The sequence below is a fragment of the Bos javanicus genome, chromosome 9 (assembly GCF_032452875.1).
Source record: "Bos javanicus breed banteng chromosome 9, ARS-OSU_banteng_1.0, whole genome shotgun sequence".
In the NCBI taxonomy this organism is placed as follows: domain Eukaryota; kingdom Metazoa; phylum Chordata; class Mammalia; order Artiodactyla; family Bovidae; genus Bos; species Bos javanicus.
This window is the reverse complement of record NC_083876.1, coordinates 95168583-95189229: the sequence shown is the minus strand read 5'-3', so window position 1 is coordinate 95189229 and position 20647 is coordinate 95168583. Positions and strand designations below refer to the sequence as shown.

Below are 20647 nucleotides of genomic sequence, written 5' to 3'. Positions count from 1 at the left end.
TTACAAGTAAAATAATAGTATTTTATGGTCAACTCTCTTCCGTATCTCAGACTCTTAGAAGGCATTTTAGATACCACTTTGATAAAATTACACTGAGAAGGCTCAAAAATCATGTTTTCCAAAGTACTGTCCTGGAATTTCACAATTTGCATGAATACCGTATACTCTCAAAGCCTTTTGATTAACTAAACAAAGAAATCGGAAACCGAGAGCCTCAGGCTGCGCGACCTCAGAATACTGCCTCCCGACCCCCAGGCCTTTTCCCCTCTCTCGAGGTTCAGTTAGTTGTGCAGAAAGTGCCAGCCACGGGGTGGATGGTGCAGTGTCGGAAGCCACTCCTGTCGTTAAGCTGTAGAATGCAGAGTTGGAAGATCCTTACAGATAAGTCTTCATTTTACGGCCCACTGAGCTGGGAATGCCTCCCCCACACTGGGGGCTGGGACCGCGGGGGCCGGGGCGGGAGGAGGCCTGGGCTCAGAGGCAGGTCCGGCTGTCCGCCTGCCTTGTGTTCGAGTGCCCATCTGCTGGACAGAATGAGCCAAGGGGACGGCAGGTTTCAGATTGGGGTTTAACACCTTTAATTCCTTATTGGGAAAAGAGTTGTCAGTTGCATTGGAGCAACAGAACCTGTACTGTATCGTGTGTCTGGTTGGAGAGGAGCATCCCCTTCTTTGCGCATGTGAAAACAGGTGTGAGCTTCTCCTTTGTCCGTGAAAACAGTCTCCCAGCCGGCTCGTGATTTTTGTGATTTTCATGTGAATTTACCACCCCTCTGCGTGCCTTGCCAGAGGAGGAGCCAAGGTGCGTGAGTGCTCAGCCCTGTTCACGTCTTTGCACCCTGTGAACCGTAGCCCATTAGGCTCCTCTGCCCATGGGATTCTCCAGACAAGAATGCTGGAGTGGGTTGCCATTTCCTCCTCCAGGGGATCTTCCCCACCTAGGGACTCAAACCCAGGTCTCCTGTGTCTCCTGCATTGGCAGGCAGATTCTTTACCACTGAGCCACCTGGGAAGCCCCTAAAACACATTATCTTACTTTAAAATTCTGACCTAGTATACAACTGTTTAAAAGAGTCTCATTGTTGTAGAGTGCTAATGTGATTCCCATATTGAAACTGACTAATGAATTCCCATTATACATAGTGGAGTGTGGTCAGGTCTGGTTCCTTTAGGTTCACCTCATTATTGTAGAGTGCCAATGTGACTCCCATGTTGAAACTCACTTATGAACTCCCAATATAGATAGTGGAGTGTGCTTATGTCTGGTTCCTTTAGGTTCTGACATTTTAGAAATCTAATTGCATCTTCATGCCATAGCTTCAAATGGAGTAGCGTTTGAAGGAGCAACATGAATTATTAAATTTATCATCTACGCCAGCCACATGGTTCTTTGTGTTTATATAAGGGGTGAGGGTACCTGGACAAAATTAAACTTTTATCACTGCTGCCCCCTTCAGACACAGCAGAATGTTAGAAAGGGTTTCAGCCTGGGAAAAAACACTGCCCTTTTGGGGGTAGATTTTAAATGACTAACTGCACACCCGCACCGCACATTTCTATGGGATTTTGCTGCCTTCAGAGAATATCGCCTTTAATAAAAGTGTGTGATCTGGGGGGGAATAGAAAGGCAGTAAAGATGGCAAAACACGGTGGTTTTCTCCAGCCTGCGAGTCTTTTGGGTTTGCATGGTGATACATTTAAGCCCTGGACCTCCGCTTCTCACGGGACCGTTCTCACGTTTGTCATGTGAAGCACGTAATCCCACTGTATTTCCGTGGCGCCACTGCAAACACAAGAGCTCGCTTTTTCCAGGTACACTTAAAACAACCGATTATATCAGGGAAACCGGACAGGATAATAAAGAGGAGAGTTGGGACGCCAAAGCCCGATTTCTTTAAAAAACAAAAAACAAAAAACAAAAAAACAACCCTGGATAAGTGGACCAAAACATGCAGGTGAATGGTCCCAATCTTCTGAGTAAACGTATCACTTTAAACTGTGAAAGTTCACGCTATATTTCCGCATTGTGACAGATGTGTAAAGTAACACACTACTGATGGAGCATAAGCCCCAGCCCCTGTGAGGGGTGTGAGGAGGCTGGGGGCGCGTCAAGCACACACACGTCTAGTCCTGCAGAGCCGCTTGGGCTCATTCACGTGGTGTTCATGAGTGTCTGGCTGTCATGAGTTCTCCTGTCTCAACCTTGGTCTCAAGATGGTTGACTGTGTGCCGTTAGTGAAACATGCATACACTGATCACAGTTACCTTGACTTTGTGCTTTTGGGGGTTGTCTGAGAGTGTTAGTGCCTCCCTGAATTCGAACTGGGGCCAGTTAGCTGTTCCTTCTGACGGGGCTGGTGGGGAGACGCCTGTTTCCCGCTGCCCGGCCCGTGGTCAGAAGAGCCTTGCCCCCTCTCCGGCTTGCCGGCTGTGTTCCAGGTCCTGCGCCAGATTGCATGATCACCAGTGTGCTGGACTCGGGAAAGTTCCTAGAAAGATCAGGCCAGGTGACACTTGGCACCACGTCCCAGAGCTGCTGAGGGTGATTTTAAGTCCTGTGGCGGGAAGGGCAGTTTTTGCAGGTTGCACAGACCCTCCTGATAACACTTAATTTTTAAGAAGTTCATTTTCTATGTATCACTGGGTTGTCACATCTTAACCTCAGTAATAAGTATTCATTTTGCAGATTATTGCTTTTTCAAAGAGTTGTGTGAACTTTGAGTCAAATGTGAACCTGCTCAGAACCTTAAAATAGCTTCCCCTCCCCCCTAAATTCCTGTTAATAAGTTTGCAAAATGGTTAAACATGGTGTGGTGATCACTTTTTTATGTTAATTATTAGCATTGGTCTTAGGAGGTGACTTTTTTTCTCTTCCTCAGATTTAGAGGTGATCAAGGTTTAGAAGTTAAGAGTCTGAAGTGTGAGCCTCTGGTCTCTTGTATTCATCTCAACCGGGGTAGAAGCTTTGGGCCCACATCGTCTGGTCGTTCAGTCTCTGAGTCAGTAAATAATAGAGAAAGGCCTGTGAGGTCCAGCGTTGGTCAGCGCCCATCTCCCCACTGTAGTCTCAGGTGTGGCATCCTCGGTAGGCTTCTGAGTGTAACCTGGAGCTGCGTTTGTTACAGAATGTTTGCGTTTGGGGCTGCTTTTCACATCTCTCATATGTGCCCTTGGAACCATAATTGAGAGAGAGAGACTTGCTTTATTTTGTGCTTCATAACAGCCATTTCGTGACTTCTTTAAAATATTGCTGTCAGGAAAAGGAAGAAACTTGGGCTTTATGTTTTGATAAACTTGAAGTCTCTAAAATGTGCCTAGTCTTGCTTCTTAGTAAATTTCATTTCTTGAATGTGTAGACTTGAGATTGGAGAGGAAACTTTTTAAAACCTGGAGCATTGTGCCTCCCTTCTCTATGTTATGTTGGGCAGAGACCCTTTAAGACGGACTGGATGTATGTATCCATCGTCACAGTTTTGAGCCTTAGGGAAAAAACTACGTGAACAAAAATTAGTCTTTACGACTTCGAGTCTATGTATCCAGCCAGGGCCTCACCACGTTCAGAACTTACGTCAGGAGGCTAAATAATACAGTTAATCTGTGTCCTTGTTACATTTCCATCTGAGTGGGACGAGTTTGGAATATATGTCTATCTGCTGTTTCTGTATTTCACTTGAAAAATGGTGAGAAGCAAACATTTCTTAAGTACCATAGTTGCTGTGAAATTTTCCTCCAGGGCTGTGATATAAAGTAGATAGATTTGTATGTTTTTCATATGCTAGCGAGTTCTGGGTTTTTTCAAGTGATAGATTTGAAAATTGCCTGTAAGTAAATGTTTTTAAATCACCAACTGTATGGCAGCTTCGATGACGTTTTTCCCAGCCTTCCTGTCCTGGTAATGCTTCCGTGTTTTTCCTGCCTTCATAACTATCCTTTTGGATTCCTGCACAGCACTCTGTCCTCCTGGGCGCGTCTTCAGCCATTTGCCCGCCTCCCTTCACTGTTGAGGTCTCTCAAGTTGCTGTACATAGCCTTCTCTCCTATTACCTGCAGACTTGGTGTGGGTTCCCCGGGGGCGGCTCCCCGCCCGTGGGGCTTCACAGACCTGTGGGTAGGGGTCAGAATGTGAGATGGTGTGTGTGCGCAAAGTATATTAACAGTCATCAAAGTATCTTTGTAGAAAAACAGCTTAGACCTAAGTGTGAGTGTGCTTTTTTTAAAGCCACGAGGACACGTTTGAATCCAAGCTGCATATGTGTGCAGAGCTGGGGGTGTGTGTGTGTGTGGTGACAGACGTGAGCTCAGATGTGGAGGCTGGATGTGTGTGTGTGGTGACAAACATGAGTTCGGGTGTGGAGGAGGAACACTCTTGCCGCGTTGCTCGGGACCTTTGGGTTTCGGTGGAAGACTTGGGCTACATCTACAAGAACACCCGGTTAAGCGTGATGTGTTTTTTTTTTTTTTTCCAGATCAACGTCCGAGTGACCACCATGGATGCGGAGCTGGAGTTTGCCATCCAGCCAAACACCACAGGAAAGCAGCTTTTTGATCAGGTTCGTCTCTGCGCACTTCAGAGGGTTCCCAGTTAGAAAAGAGCATCTGAATCCCTTTGTTTGCTGAGCACAGTCATTACCTCCATCCGCAGCTTGCTCCTCTTGGTGGAGCTGACCGCCAGCGGGACCCGTGCTCCCCAGGGGTGCTCCCTGTCCACAGTCCCCGAGGAGAAGGGACCCCATGCAGTCTTCCTGAGCCAGGGCCTCACCTGCGAGCCCTGCCTGCTGCCTCTCCTGCGGGGGTCTCCACAGTCCCCCTGGCTGTTTCCTGCCACCTGGTGCAGGGCGGGGGAACAGGGCACAGTGAGGAGCCAGGCTAGCATCTCCCAGCCCTCCCTGCAGCTGCAGCATCCCGAGCCCCTCGGGTGCCAGCATGCACCTCTCCCTTTTAACAAGAGCAGCGAACCACTGTGAGGGCCATGATAATTCTTCGATGGAACAGTTCCTGAGCTTTAGGCAGAGCGAGACCTACTTTTCCGGGCTCCATAGATTCTGCGCTGGGACTGAGGGCCCAGTAGGGCGACAGGGCTGGGCTGGGTGTGTGCATTCCCGGCCACCTGCTCCGTTGGCAGCCTTCCTGAGAGGCCTTGCCGATGGTCAGGCGCTGCTTCGCACCCCAGCACCGACCTGGAAATTGGAGTGGAGTTTTGGCAAATGTAGAAGCTGGAGGTGACTTACCGGGGTCTGGTGGGGTCTCCCTTTCATCGTCCCCAAATTTCCCTGAACCAGTGAGCAGGTCTGCCCAAGGGCTCTGCCAGGTGCAGGGCCGGGACACTGAGTGGACAGGACGTGGCTTCCCGCGGGTCAGACCCAGGCCAAGGCTGCAGTTGGTGGATGGAGCGGAAGGGCTGGCAGGGAGCGGGGATGGCTGGGCCACGTGGGGCTTTCTCCGGCGGCCTTGAAGCTGCTCAGAGAGGAAGGCGGGGCAGGTTTCCTATCCAGACCTTGAGGTGGAGGGAGGTTTGGCTTGTGGGGAGTTAGAAACTAGCAGTGAGGGGGTTGGAGGAAACCTGATCTGGGAACCGGCCTCCTGCACTTGCTACCATGGAAACCAGAACTGGGGCTTCACCCGAGTCTCGGGGGTAAGCCCTGATGGGGGTCAACACGGCCTTTGTGTCTTTCACAATGAGGAGTCCCGGGTAGAGACCTTCCTCCCCTTTTCTGGGTGTGTGGAGGGAGCGGATGAGTGGGTTTGTCCCTGGCCCGGCAGTGAACAGACGGGGCCTCCAGCAAGCATCCGCCCCCTCCTGCCAAAGCCAGTGAGGAAGCAGGCTCAGGGCAGACTTCAGTATTGATATCGGATTTGTCACTTGCGGTGTGTACAGTCCTCTTTCAAGTTTGATAGAAGTCATATGTTTGAAGAATGGTAACCTTTTTTTTTTTTTTTTCCAAGGCTTAACATTACGTGTCATAGAATTTATACAGCAAAATCCTAGGACTCGGTTTTGATGATATTCAGCAAGTGTCCACAGCAAATTGCTTTTGGGCTTCAAGGCACAAAAATAACCAGCGTGGGACTCTCTCTCTGACCGACCACGGGAGACTTTTTTCCCTAGTACTAGAGAGGATTTGTCCCAGGGACGGGGGAGCCTGGTGGGCTGCCGTCTATGGGGTCACACAGAGTCGGACACGACTGAAGCGACTTACCAGCACCGGAGAGGATTTGAAACGGAAACTCTCCCTATGACCTAGGGCTGAATTCTCCCTTCCTGTATCAGAATTTCACATTTCTGGGGGTGGTTAGAGTCACTCTCGGCACATGTAAAGCTGAGCACCCCCTCATCCCTGGAAGCTTGCTGCCTCTGCACGTGGGCACCCCAGGTGGGAGCAGCCACACCTGCGGCACACACACCTTTGCTGGTGACCCCGTGTGTCTCTGTGTGCCCCCTGCAGCCCACCGGGCTGTCTTTACTCTGGAAGCTGCGATGGGGGCCAGAGCAGTAAGGGTGACATTATAAGCTTTGTTATCCCTAACACTGCTGAAACGTGTATGAAAGCAAGTGTTTCAAGGACTTCACTGGTGGTCCAGTGGTTAGGACTCGGGACTTTCAGTGCTGTGGGCCCAGGTTCGATTCCTAGTCAGGGAACTAGGAGCCTAGACACCATGTGGCCTAAAATCAAAAAGGACTGAATGGTTGGTGTCTGTTGGTAACAGGCAGCGTAGGGGAGGCTGCCCGGTGTGACGAAGCCAGCGCCTCGCTCTCGTGGAGGGTCTGCTGCACCACGTGGCAGGGCTCCCGGGCCAGTGCTCCTCCAGAGAACGCCTCGTGACAGCCCAATCCCCGTCCCTTTCCTACAGGTGGTTAAGACCATCGGCCTTAGGGAAGTGTGGTACTTTGGCCTCCAGTATGTGGATAACAAAGGATTTCCTACATGGTTGAAACTTGATAAAAAGGTAAGTCAGAGTTAACTATTTACAGGCTATTAATTGGGTTTGGTCTACTCTGTTGACATTGAAACTCTGTCTTTTGTTTTTTGTCCCTTTCTATTTGTGTAAAAGTCTTTATAGACAGAAAGGTTGCTGGTTTCAGGTAAACGGGGATAGTGGCTGGAAATTAGACCCTGGTCTTTCTCCTTACCGGAGTACGTGATGCATAATCGCTTAGTTGACCTTAGTTTTGTTTTTTTTTTCCTCTACAACGAGATTGTTAATCTTAAAAACCATGAATCATCCAGTGTTTTGTAAGTCTTGTTACTGCTTTGTTTGGGCCTGTGATAGAGTTCCTTCCAACTCTACAGTCTGGATAATTCCATTAACAATTACAAAGAAAAGCAGTAAGCTAAGTGTCTTTTCTCCAGACCGTTTCTCCCTTTTCTCCAAGTTCTGCTTTCCTCCTGTATTACTGCACCTGGCAGGAGGGCAGTAGGAGGCATGCAAGAGCAGGGGAGGCCGTGAAGAATTACGGAAAGCGAGGCCGTGGTTCTGGGCTGGCCCGGCCCTATGGACAGAGGCCAGATTCACGGGTCACTTGGACAGGCCCTGGGAGTTACAGCATCGCTCCCCCTTCCCCGCCCCCCGCAAACCAGGGCTGGGGCTCTTGTGAGGGCATCACAGGATTCTCACCTGCCTTCTGTCTTCCATGCTAAAAAGGTGACTTTCAGAGTCACCATTACCTTTTGAAAACTGGCCTGCCAGACCCTTTGAGCCAGTGGTTCAGCTTGTGCCGGGCTGGCGGGTCTCTGTCTGTGGGTGGACCTTGTAATGAGGGTCTGGCTTCCACCCACCCAGGTGTCCGCCCAGGAGGTCAGGAAGGAGAGCCCGCTGCAGTTCAAGTTCCGGGCCAAGTTCTACCCCGAGGACGTGGCCGAGGAGCTCATCCAGGACATCACGCAGAAGCTCTTCTTCCTGCAAGTGAAGGAGGGCATCCTCAGCGACGAGATCTACTGCCCGCCCGAGACCGCCGTGCTCCTGGGCTCCTACGCCGTGCAGGCCAAGTTCGGCGACTACAACAAGGAGCTGCACAAGGCGGGGTACCTCGGCTCCGAGCGGCTCATCCCCCAGAGGTCAGCCGGTGGGCCTCGAGGGTGGCGGGTTAGCAGGGTCAGCAAGCAGGGCTGGTGGGGGGTTGGGTTCTCTGCAGGGCCTGGACTCTGTCAACAGCCCCCGCTGCAGCGCAGTGCTCCCCCAGGCCCCGATCCCCACCCCCGAATGGGGCCTGCGGCAGAGATACTCAGCAGGGCGGGGCCGTCCTCACGGGCGTGACGTGGCTTCTTGGCTCTCCCTGGTAGATGATAAGTTGGCCCCTATTAAATCTCTTTTATTTACTAGTGGTCACATAATTGACCCCTTTTGGAAGAAGAGGCTGCTTAGAATAAAATACCTTTTCAAAATTTTTCCAGAAGACAAGGCTCTTCTCATTCCAGGTTCTTAATTGTCCAGTTCAGTTAATTGTCAGAAATGTTGCATATTAGGAAGTAGATGGTTTTATTTGGGAGAAAAAAAAAAGTCACCGTTTGGGTGAGGCTGGGCCGTGGCCGGTCACTTGCCTCTCCCAGCCTTTGGGGTGATTGACGGCCCTGTGCCCTCTTCCTTTGCCACCCAGAGTCATGGACCAGCACAAGCTCACCAGGGACCAGTGGGAGGACCGGATCCAGGTGTGGCATGCAGAACACCGCGGGATGCTCAAGTGAGTGCCAGGCTGGGCTCTGTCCTCTCAGGGGAGACTCTGGTTAGGGTCCTTCAGGGGACTCGGTGACCCGCTCAGAGCCGCTGGTGGCTGGTTCCTGGCAGGGAAGGTGTAACAAGCTGCCAGTGAGGTTTCTTCTTAAAGCCAGGTGTTCAAGGAAAGAAAAACTTGTGTCTGAGATGCTTCAATTTCATTCACAGACCATCAGGCGCGCTGTTTCATTCAAGGTCCATAAGGTGGTTGTCTTTAAAAGGGTGTCAGTGTTGAAAAAGATCCCGAGAGAGAAACACTTGTTATTAAAGAAGCACCAGAGGGGCGTGTGGGACGTCTGTCCTGTCGTCGTCCTTTCAGGCACTGGCAGCAGCTCTAATGATGTCCTGGCCGCTGCAGTTCATGGGCAGTTTGGGCCTCGGAGACCGTGTGTCCTCGGCCTTTCCTCTCTGATGCAAGCATCTTCTGTGCTCCTAGTGAGGTGGATCGGGGAGGGCAGAGGCGGGGCAAGCTCCTGGGGCCCCCTGAGGCATCACGTGGGCGGCCAGGAGACAAGATCATGCCCAGCGACGAGGTTTTACAGGGACGTCCTCTGCGTCCAGAGGAACCAGCATGATCCATCCAGTTCAGTCCTTTGCTAACATGTGAAGGGTGTCAGCGGTCGGTGTCCAGGACGCCTGGGGGTCTGCTCGGGTCACAGGCTGGCGGAGGGGCCGCGGGGGAGGCGCTGGTGTAACAGCCACATGCGGCTCACGCCCGTGTCCGCTCTCCCCACGTAGGGACAGCGCCATGCTGGAATACCTGAAGATAGCCCAGGACCTGGAAATGTACGGGATCAACTATTTCGAGATAAAAAATAAGAAAGGAACAGACCTTTGGCTCGGCGTTGATGCCCTTGGACTAAATATCTATGAGAAAGACGATAAGTGAGTCAAACTTTATATTATCTTCTGTTGGTGGGGTATTTGGGCCTGGAAACAGTGCAGGGAGTGGCAGATACGCACGTGGGTTACTGTCAGAGTGTTTACCTAGCAACTGATTGGCCAGCGTCTGCCGCTTAAGGGCTTCACGGCTGTGACGTGGCCGTGTGGGAGGTTGGTTCAAAGGCGCTTGTGCTTTCTCTCCTGTTATTTCTCTCTCAGCCTGTCTATCAGCCCATGTAGCATGTGCTGAGGGGCCCAGCAGGGGGACCACCAGGCCCATGACCTCACAGGCTCTGGAGCTTGTGAAAGAGCTGCAGGAGGGCACCCCGCCCCCTCCTCTGAGGCTGCCCACAGCTACCAGCTGGCAGTGGTGGGCAGTTTGAGGTTTGTGCTAATCTGGCCAAGAATATTTGTGATCCTACTGAGATCTTAAGATTCTGTAAACAATAGCTTTTATGTACAGACAATTTAGCTAAATCCTCAACTTGTGGGAGGTATCCGATTGCCTCTCAGAGTGTTAATGTTTGTTGACTGGGCTCTTCTGCAATGCAGGGCTGCCTACCCCCCGCCACCTTCCTTTGCCCATCCCTGTGGTTACGAACTCTGCACAGATGCCTTTTTCCTGCCAAGGAGCTGGATTCACAGAATAAGATTGTTCTGACTGAGCGAGGGCGAGTTTTCCACGGCAGGTCCCTGCTCCTTGGTCTTGGAGTGGCAACTCCCCCGTCTTACCTGCTCCCATATTAGTGGTCTCTGCGCTCCCATGCCCCAGGTACGCTGCCCCCCACCCCCCACGATCACGAGCAGACCAGCACTGCTTTTAACAGACGATGTTGTATGTAGCGTGGTTTGGTCACTCAGTGTGTCCGACTCTTTGCGACCCCATGGCCTGTAGCCCGTCAGGCTCCTCTGTCCATAGGATTCTCCAAGCAAGAATACTGGTTGCCCTTTCCTCCTCCAGGGGATGTTCCCAATCCAGGGATCGAACCTGTTTCTCCTGCATTGGCAGGCAGGTTCTTTACCACTGAGCTGCCAGGGAAGCCCAGTATCATCTGTAGAATCTGCTGTAATCCCAGCATGCTTGTCAGAACCCAGGGTGCAGAACCCTTGCTCCTGGGGGGTGGGGTCTGTGTAGGACACTCCCCGCCCCTGGGCCAAGCCCCCAGAGTGGATGGAGGAGCGCCGTTATCCACCCACCAGAAGGCATGGTGTCAGTCAGAGGACTCTAGTTACACTTAGGCTGTGGCTTGCTTAGCAGAGGAGCGCAGGGACTCATCTGAGGACCCAGAAGTGAGTCCCTGAGGACTTTCGATGCACTCCTTCCACTGGACCCAGACGTAACCAGCCTGGATGAGTCAGGGTCTCAAGACCAGTCCTAGGGGAGCACCACGGCCTCATGGTAACATGCGTGGGAAACCGCCTCTGCTCTGAACTTGGCTCCTGAATGAGCAGATCTTGTAACATAGCCACAGCCAGGGCTGTCCCAACAGGTTTTTCAAGCTGCAGGACACTGCCAGGGGCAAAAACTTGCTGCTGTCAGCTCATCAGCACGCCTTCCCACCCACATAAATGCCCATTTCCTCCGAGGAGAAACCTGAGTGAGCCGCTTGGCTCCCCCAGCCCTGCCTCCTCTCCGGCTCCCACCCACCCCTCAGCTGAGCTGTGGAACGAGTGGCCTCCCTGAAGAAGACCCTGGGGGGTGTGGGGCGCGTCTTGCTGCCCCCCGCTCTTGCGGGCAGGTCCCTTAGTTCTTCCGTAGTCAGAGCTGTGCTCCTTTGAAGCAAATACTGACAAGTCCCTTCCTCGGATGAGCAAGTGATTGTGGCTGGGTCTGAGGACTGCGGTGACAACGCTTAGCTGTGGTAAAGTTGTGTTAAAGGCTGACCCTCAGCCGTGGAGCTGCCGGTGGAGCACCATGAGGACCTGGAGCGCTGCTCAAGGGAGAAATCTGCTCTGTCCAGTGCGTGTTGGGTGATAGAGACCTGGTGCACCTTGCAGATACGGGCTAAGTCACTTCAGTCGTGTCTGACTCTCTGCAATCTCATGGATTGTAGCCCTCCATTCTCCTCCGTCTCTGGGATTTTCCAGGCAGGAATACTGGAGTGGGTTGCCATTTCCTCCTCCAGGGGAATTTCCTGACCCAGGCATCGAACCCGCATTTCCTGTGGCTCCTGAATTGCAGGCAGATTGTTTACTGCTGAACCACCAGGGAAGCCCTGCAGATAAGCAGGTGTCTTTACTGAAAAGCTTATCCTTTTTCGTATTAAACATGCCGGGATGGGGGATATTTCTTGGGGTCCCTTTTCCATTGTGTGTATAACAGTCAAGTGGGAGCGCGTAGGGCAGGAAGCACTTGTCTTTCTGTAAACCCTTGATTCAGAGAGGAGAGGGCGTGGGGTGGACTTCGGCTGCTGACGCCGGCGTCAGCCTGGGGCAGGGAAGGTTGAGATTAGCTGTGTGGCCTCTTCTGGCCAAAAACAAAACCAGAAGATCAGAGGAGCCTGATCTGCCGTGAGCTCTTGGGCCTTCTGGAAGCCCTCTTTCCCCAGCCCCGTCCTTCCCAGAGCTTACTCCTTGGGGCCTCTGTGTGTGGGTCGTGGCTGCAGCAGGAGGGGATGGGGACGAGATGAAGGCCGGTGTCTCTCCCCTTACATTGCTCACCCATGCATGCTTGTAATCACACATCCTGATTTCCATTTCTGTTGATGAACGTTAGAAATGTTTCACCCATTTAAAAATACATAATTCTTTCCAGTTTCTAAAAATTTTGCTCCCGGGCAGGTATTCTCTTCAGTGGGGAGGGGCACTGGTGTTACATCTTTGTCCTTATTTATCTTTGATGACTTACCTGTGTATCCGAGGAGAGCAAAAAGGGATTTTATGATTCGTGAGTTTTGTGGATTCACAGGTATATCAGGATCACCATTGTCAGACCATCCTCTCCTTTCTGTCTTTGGTACCCCAATTTGAACACAAAACAGATTTTATTTTTTGAATAGCTAGGTTTCTGACACAAGTTTGTTTCCACAAGGACCCCTCCGGAAAGAGTTAGAGCACCGCTTGGAAGAGGTTTAAAAGCGCAGCTCTGATTGGCCGAGAAGAGAGTTTGGACACGTGATTGGGGGCGCCGTGGTGGCTGTTAATGTGGCAGAGTGGGCAGCAGAAACAGGGTGCTGGGAGTTTTCGGATGCTCCGGCCCTGCAGAGAGGGTTGGTCCCTCCTGATGGGGAGGGCAGGGCCTGGTTAACCGACTTCCTCCACGTAGAGGGCAGACCTTTAGGCTCATCCCTGCCCAGGGAGGTGACTCGGTGGTTCTGCCTGCTCTTCCCCGTCTCTGAGGCCCAATTTTGATCTCAAGCCCATCCTCCCACCAGACCTTTCTAAACTCCTCCAATGAAAATTTTCAAATGAACTACAACACAGGAAGTATTTTACAGTGAATCCCACGTGCCTGCAACCAAGGTTCCACCGCTGGCATTTAACCCCTTGCTTTGTGACGCCTCCCCCTGTCCACATGTCACTGCCGTCTGTCCCCACACCCTCCTCTACATTTCAAAGTAGATTGCAGGCATCTGTATACTCGCCCCAAAGTGCCTATTAGTTACTAGAGTTCAGTCTGTTTTGTGGCTTCCCAGGTGACTTGGTGGTAAAGAATCTGCCTGCCAGCGCAGGAGACGCGGGTTCGATGCCTGGGTCGGCAAGATCCCCTGGAGAAGGAAGTGGCAACCCACTCCAGTATTCTTGCCTGGAGAATTTCATTGACAGAGGAGACTGGCTATAGTCCATGGGGTCATAGTTAGACACAACTTAGCGACTGAGTAGTAGTATGGTTTTTTTTTTTTTTAAGTAAAAATTTAAACGAAATTCACAATTCTTGAGTGCTCATTTGCTGATATTAGACACACACATGCCTGTAAACTCCTGTCACAGTGTAGAACGTCATCATCACCGTCTGCTTCGTGTTTTGAATTTTTTTTTGGCTGTATCGCACAGCACGTGGGATCTCAGTTCACCGACCAGCGATCTAACCTGCACCCCCTGCATTGGAAGCTCAGTCTTTAACCACTGAACTGCCAGGGAAGTTTCCAATTTAAATGTTTTTAACCATTTTTTCACTTTGAAACCATTTCAGACTTCAAAAAGTTTCCAAAAATAGTTAAGTGCAAAGAATTCCCATATGCCTTTCCCCAGATGTTGTTCAGTTGCTCAGTCGTGTCCGACTCTTTGTGCCCCCATGGACTGTCGCCCACAGGCTCCTTTCTCCATGGGATTTCCCGTACCTCCTGCCTTGCTTGGCAAGTGGATTCTTTACCACAGAGCCGCCCGAGAAGCCTCTCCTCACGTGTTAGCAGCTCACATAAAACAGGGTCCAGGTATCACAGTCAGTGTGTTCACCCTGATACTCGATGCTCTTAACAGTCTGTGGACGGTCTTCCCATGATTTCAGTTGTCCACTCATGTCCCTTTTCTGCCCAGGATCTGCCTGGAATCCCACCTACATTCAGTCGCCACCCTTACCTCCCCGCCTACCCCCCACCCCCAGTCTCCTTCCATCTGGGACAGTCCCACAGTCTGTCTGTCACAGCCTTGACACCTGTGAAGAGTACTGACATTGACTCTTGAGAAAATCCCTCACCTCGGATCTGATCCTGTCCCACGATAAGATCTGAGGTTTGCACTTTGGGCAAGAATCCCACAAAAGTGCTGCCCTGCCCTACCATGTGGCCTGTGATGTCGGAATGTCCTGCTTTTGGTGTGGACTTGAATCTCAGGTCAAGGTGACATCTGCCTGGCTTCCTGCAAAGACACTCTCCTCCTTTTTGGGATCAGTAAGTATATTTAGGGGAGAGTCCAGTGAATATCCTATGTATTATACTTGCATCTATTAATTTACATCCATTGTTGAGACTTGCATGAAACAGTTATTACTGTGGTATTTGAGAAGTGATTTTTTTAAAGATAATCATTTTGTTTATAGATATTAATGGAATTCTACTGAAAGAAGCCACTTTCTCCTCTCCATTTATTGTTTAGTTACTGATATTAATATGGACTCATGGGTATGTGTTATTTTGTTGCTCAGATTGAGATTTGCTTTTTGGAGCTCCTTTGAGTTGGCTCCTATGCCCTCCTCTGACCGCAGATTTTCAAGTCACTTCTTCCTTTCTGGCACCTCCAGATGTCTCAGACCCTGCTCCAGCCCCGGGATTGGCTGTTTGTCCAAAGAGCTCTGGTTCCCTGTTTTTCTCGAATTATACTTAAAAAAATTTTTTATGCCTAAGTAAGGATTGACTTGGGTTTCCCAGGGGGCACAGTGAGTGGTAAAGAATCTGCCTGCCAATGCAGGAGACATAACAGATGCGGGTTCGATCCCTGGGATGGGAAGATCCTTTGGAGTAGGACATGGCAACCCACTGCCATATTCTTTCCAGGATAATCCCATGGACAGAGGAGCTACAGTCTATGGGGGCACAAAGAGTTGGACATAACTGAGCATATGCACAAAACAGACTTATAAATCGTTTAGAAATCTTCTCTGTGGGTCTTTTTCTGTTTGTGTCCTGTAAGTAAACTCAAAGAAAAAAAAAGAAAAACCTTTGTTGGCTTACAATTATGGTCAAGAATTAAAGGAGGCTCTTTAACTCAAAGGTGAGTCAGAATTTTCACGTTAGGTCCTCATCTTTGTTCTAGAGTCACGTTTATGGAGACTCTAAATTGTTACATGAGGTTTTCAGTCGTACAAGGATAAACTTTGCAGGTACAGCAGAAAGCAGAAGCTGGAGGCTGTGGAGACGGGTTGCTCAGCTCTTGAGAGAAACATGCCTGTCTAGCCTGAAGGTCCGAGTTTTCTGTGTTAGAAACTGTTTGGAGAGACCCAGATAAAACTAGGAGCCAGAGACCAAATCACTGGCTCCTGAAAGTTCAGGGCGTTGGAAGCCTGGTCCACAGTGCTGACTGTACGGCTGAGGCTGGTTCCAGCACCTCGCCCTTCCCAGCACGCTGGCCATGTGTTCTGGAGCAAAGTGTTCTGAAGCAGCTGATGCCTGCCTGGTGTCTCTCCTCCACGGCTTTTCAGTGGAAGGACAGAGGCTGACATCCATGGCAGGGACAGATGACGTGCCGAGTTCCTTTCCAGTATTCAGAGGCCTGTAAACAAAATGACTTTAAGTGATAGGGCTTCCCCAGTGGCTCAGCAGTCAAGAATCCACCTGCCAAGGCAGGAAACTTGGGTTTGATACCTGGGTTGGAAAGATTCCCCTGGAGGAGGAAATGGCAACCCACTCCAGTATTCTTGCCTGGGAAAGCCCATGGACTGAGAGCCAGGCGGGCTACAGTCCTTGGGTTTGGCAAAAGAGTCATTCATGACTTAACTACTAAACACCAACATTATATATTTCATATATGATGATTAACTGAACAAACTCCCTGTGTGCTTTTTTGAGTGCCGTGAAGCACGTTAACCAGATGTATTTGGGGCACTGGTGGTCTTATAGGAGAGCGCTTACAAAAGGATGCGTACCAAGAGGGCTTGGCCCTTAGACCACAGCCTGGCCCGTGCCCTGACTCCTGGGTCCCAGAAGAGGCTTAGGTGCCCTCTCCCGGCCTTCAGAGGCCACCCCCACTGCTTTGACCCGGCTTGCGTCGTCATAGCGGGACTACGTTGCCCATCTGTTTTTGGTTAAACATGCTGGTAGGCAGTGGAAGCCCTCTCTGCACTTCTTCTTTGCTAAACTGGAGGTTTACGGTACACAGGCACGGAGTGTTTTTGACAGCAGCATCTTTGAAAGATGCCTTGAGGATCTGTCCTTACTTCTGGAAAGGTATCCATGGTAAATGTGTTGCAAGAATAGGGTGGAGGACTCCTCCAGGCAAAAGCCAGAAAAGGGCTTCTGGTGCCTCCCAGAAGGAGAGGAGGGGCTTTGTTTCCCCTCTGGGGAGGTGGGATGGTGCCCTCCCATCCTAGTCACCCCGGTCATGGGGAGGGTGGGGCTCTGTCTCCCAAGGGGAAAAAAGAAAGAATAGGGTGGAAATTATGAAGTTTGCAGAGCAATGTGGTCTTAAACTCATACAGTGACCCTTCCCAGGAATGCTAATTAAAACCCCAGAGTTTCGGCCAATGGTGGACGAGTCGTGATGGAGTAGGACCGCAGTGGGGCTCTCGTTAGGGCGTGTGATCTGAGCGCTGGCCTGGAACACGTCCAGGAAGGTGTCTGGCCAGCCAGGAGGACCTGCATCATGCAAATGAAAGCTAGAGGAGCCGAATCCACACCAAGCCTTCAGCTCAGCAAGATGTAACAATTGTACATACACGAGCACCCAGCATCAGAGCAGCTAAAGACAAACATTTTCTGAAGGGAGAAACAGACAACTGCACAGTGACGGGGGGGGGACTTGAACACCCCCACTTTCAGCAATGAAGTGGCTACCCAGACACAATCGGCAAGGAAGCGCTGGACTTGAACTGTGCCAAGCCCTTTCCTTCTCCGTTAGTGAGCAGCTGCTCTGGGTGGAACGTGTATGGGAAACACAGGACATGCTCTTGGCCATCAGAACGTGTGCCTGCCTGGTGTTCAGAGAGCTCAGTAATAATGCAGTAATGTGAGTAACACAAGAATAGTTTGTGTAGTAGAAGGGACGGCACCTGGAGAGGGGAAGGGCTGTCGAAAGACCGAGAGTGAGCTGGCCTGAGCTGCATGTCTGGGAATGGTTGGTAGGGGGGAGGGGGGGCGGTGGGAGACCCTTCCAGGCAGGGGGTGGCAGGCAGTGAACCCTGTGTTGATAGGATGGGCTGAACCCGGCCGCTGGGGCTCGGTTAGAAGGCTCTCGGATACTAAGTTAAGGACTGTGGGTTTCATCTGTAGAAACCGGGTGGGGTAAGGGCCGTGTTGCCATTTTTGAGGAGGGGAATGGAGTGACCAAATGGGACATTAATCAGACAAGCAGACGGGAAGTAGGCTTCCTGCCGCAAGGGACTTGATTAGGCTGCCGGCACGTGAGAGGTGTCAGGGTGGTGATGTGGGAATGAATTGCAAAGGATGGTTGTTAAGAGAGGTTTCAAAGGATGAAAGGATGTGCCAGGTTAGGCATCCAAGTTGACCTCAAGATTACAAGCTGGGAGACTTGTCACTGAGGCCACAGTCACTGAGGAAAATGTGTTAAATGGAATATTATCCAGGCCTCGCAGAGCTCTATGCTCACTGACCCCCACCTGTCAGCTTGCCCAGCACAGATGGCAGCTGTCTTGGCTATGATGGATATTACATGTTGTGATTCTTGGACTCGCTTTATGCTTTTTGTAATTGAACTAAAAAAAAATGGGTTTGCAAACCTTTCTTTAGCCAATCCAAGTACACATGTAACTTCTCCCACCTTTTTTTTTTTGGACCTTAGGTTGACCCCAAAGATTGGCTTCCCATGGAGCGAGATCAGGAACATCTCTTTCAATGACAAGAAGTTTGTCATCAAGCCCATCGACAAGAAGGCTCCTGTAAGTCCACGGCAGTTAGCGTTACTGTTTTTCATTCTGGCAGCCAAACGCCGTCTCCAAGATAACAGATTTCTGTGTGTGACAAGGAGCCAGTGATTTCAGAACTACCTGTGCAGGGGCCGATGGGCAGAGGGGAGGAGTTTGTTCTCTACTCGGAAATCTGTTCTTAAAAAAACTGCTGCTTGAAGGAATTCTCTTACCCTTCTTAGAGCCCGTTGTGAATTTTACCAAAATTATGGTTCGGAAAAGGACTTCGTCTCTTGGGTAAATTTTGTTCCACAGTTAACAGCGTTAGGCTGGGAGACACACGTCTGGGAGCCCTCCTGGACTTGGCCGCGCTTGCTGATGGCTAACGCTCAGGGGACAGCGTGTGGCATTGCTGTCCAGCTGTTCCTCCCATGGGGGTTCGTCCTAAGGGGAAAACAGGTCTGAACACCATGGGGTCAAGTATTGTCCTTATTGAGGGACAGTTGCAGCACTCCTGCTGTTTGCAAACTCTTGACTCCTGCTCCATGGGTAGCTGAACAGTTGTTATAAATGAAACAAGCATTTAATACAGACTCTCGGGCGCCATGGTAACAGGTCACATTAACATGCAGCACCACGGACCGAGGGTCATAGCGTACCCGCGTGATGTGGGCGGTGACGTGGGGCGGCGAGGAGAGCCTGCGACCCGTACAGGCTGCACTTGAGATGTTACTGATTGTTCAGAGCATTTTTTTAAGATGTTTACGGACAGAAGCAGGAATTCTAGGTCGACTGTTGAATTAAGTTGTATGTGTTTTCAAATTGAGTTCAATTTAGCTTTTGCAAAGCTGGAAGGGTATAATCATAAACTCCCAAGCAGAGGCAGTTGTAACGCACTGGGTTGAGTTAGTCGAGTGTACTTTTACTATAATCTGGTTTTATGTGAAGCCATCACTTAAAGGGGAAAAAAGGGAGAAGCCTTTGCAGGTCGCGTGCTGCCTGTCAGGTGTGACTCTAGGATGGTGGGCACAGCGGAGCAGGGTGGGTCCCGCCCTGTGAAGTATAGACGCCAGTGGAGAGATGAAACAGGGAAATGAGGGCAGTGCCCTCTGGCAGTGCCGTTGCAGTTAACAGCACAATTGCACAAATCCGGATGGAGACGAGAGGTGGGGGGTGGGCAATGGCTTCAGATGGCTGGGTTCCGGGGTGGGGGGCTCCTGGAGGAGGTGGTCTCCGCCCAGGCACCTTGTGGTGTGGTGGAGTAAACGGCTGGTTTGGAGGAACAAGTGAGTCCCTGAGGCCCCCAGACCTCCCAGGGCTGCTTTGCCCAGTCTCAGGCTTTGTGCCTGAGGTAGTAGAGAATTTCCAAGTTTACACTTTAACTTAGAAGGGAGAAAAGGAACCCCAAAGGTCGCCTTACTACACGGGGAGGGACCCCTGAGCACATGTGGAGGGCAGCGCCCAGGGAGCCCCCAGGTGAGCCCCAGCCCCGTGCCCAGGCCAGGTGGCTCCTCCTCCCGGCCGGCCGCTCAGATGCAGCAGTCTGGGGCCACGTGTTGACTCCTGTGCTGGGACCTTCTGGTCGTGAACAGTCAGCCCTGACGCAAGGGTGGCCCTGTTTTGGGCGGAGACAGCTGGCTCCCCTTGGAAAAGGGCCTCTTGTTCGTGCCCCATGGAAACAGCAGAAGGGTGGAGACCTGCCCTCGACGGCAAGCCCTGCCCAGCCGATCGAAGCAGGGGGCAGCCCGGAGGCTCCCCTGCTTCTTTGGGGCCTTGGATTCACTTTCTTCAAGCTTTCCTGGTTTCTGTTTTGAGGATCTTGTTCTCTTGCCAGAGTTAGCCTGCCCCGAGTCGCATCAGGAGGCCTGGGCTGGAGATGTGGATTTAGAAATCTCTGACTATTAGCCTTTAGTTTTTAACTTGGAAGTCAGAAACTGGCCACCTTCAAAGGCAGCGCAAGGAGTTTCCTCGTCTCCCGTGCACCGATGGGTGCTCTTTGCCATCCCCGGCACTCACAGGCCCTGTGTCCAGGCAGCTGTGTGCTCTGGGGAGTGTCACCTGCACTTCTGACCCTTGATTTTTTTTTTTTTTCTTTAAGTGACATTTTTCATTAGTTTCTTTGCAAATACTTGGGAACCACAGCCAGGGCCCACCTGGGTAGCACGGCTGTGCCGTCGAGAGGTGGCTTTCCCCTGTGTAACAGGAGAAAGGTGGGTAATAAAAATACCTGTTTCTCCCTGCTCCTTGGGAAACCCGATGACTTAATAACAAGCCTGTAAACCCCAAGGAGAGCCCCACCCAGGAAGTCCGTGGGCTCCGGGGCTTGCCGTCATTCCCTCCCCAGCGTTTGTGGACAGGTGGAGAGACCGAGGCCTAAGTAGGTCCTTCCTGGGCGTGTCGGCCAGCTCACCTGGCAGGTTCCTGTAGGCTTCAGGAGTCCTGGGGATATGCAGCGCTGGTCCCTTGTTTCAGACCACCCTCCCCTGTTCCAGTCTTGGCGTCTGGATGTGGAGGGCACTGTGATTCCCAGGAGCAAGGAAAGCAGGAAGAGGAAGCAGATAACTTTAACTTTTAGGCAGAGTTTCTAAACCACACTGTTCCT

The 20647-nt window shown here is 51.2% G+C and overlaps 1 protein-coding gene across 1 annotated transcript in view; it reads left to right on the top strand.

The window, feature by feature from the left end:
- EZR (ezrin) overlaps positions 1–20647 on the top strand; it is a 44563-nt gene that overhangs the window by 18971 nt on the left and 4945 nt on the right. Inside the window, exons 2-7 of the mRNA XM_061428438.1 lie at positions 4466–4549; positions 6849–6944; positions 7779–8053; positions 8593–8676; positions 9447–9593; positions 17982–18078. Coding sequence (XP_061284422.1) covers positions 4466–4549; positions 6849–6944; positions 7779–8053; positions 8593–8676; positions 9447–9593; positions 17982–18078 — 783 coding nt within the window. The remainder of the gene's footprint in view (positions 1–4465; positions 4550–6848; positions 6945–7778; positions 8054–8592; positions 8677–9446; positions 9594–17981; positions 18079–20647) is intronic.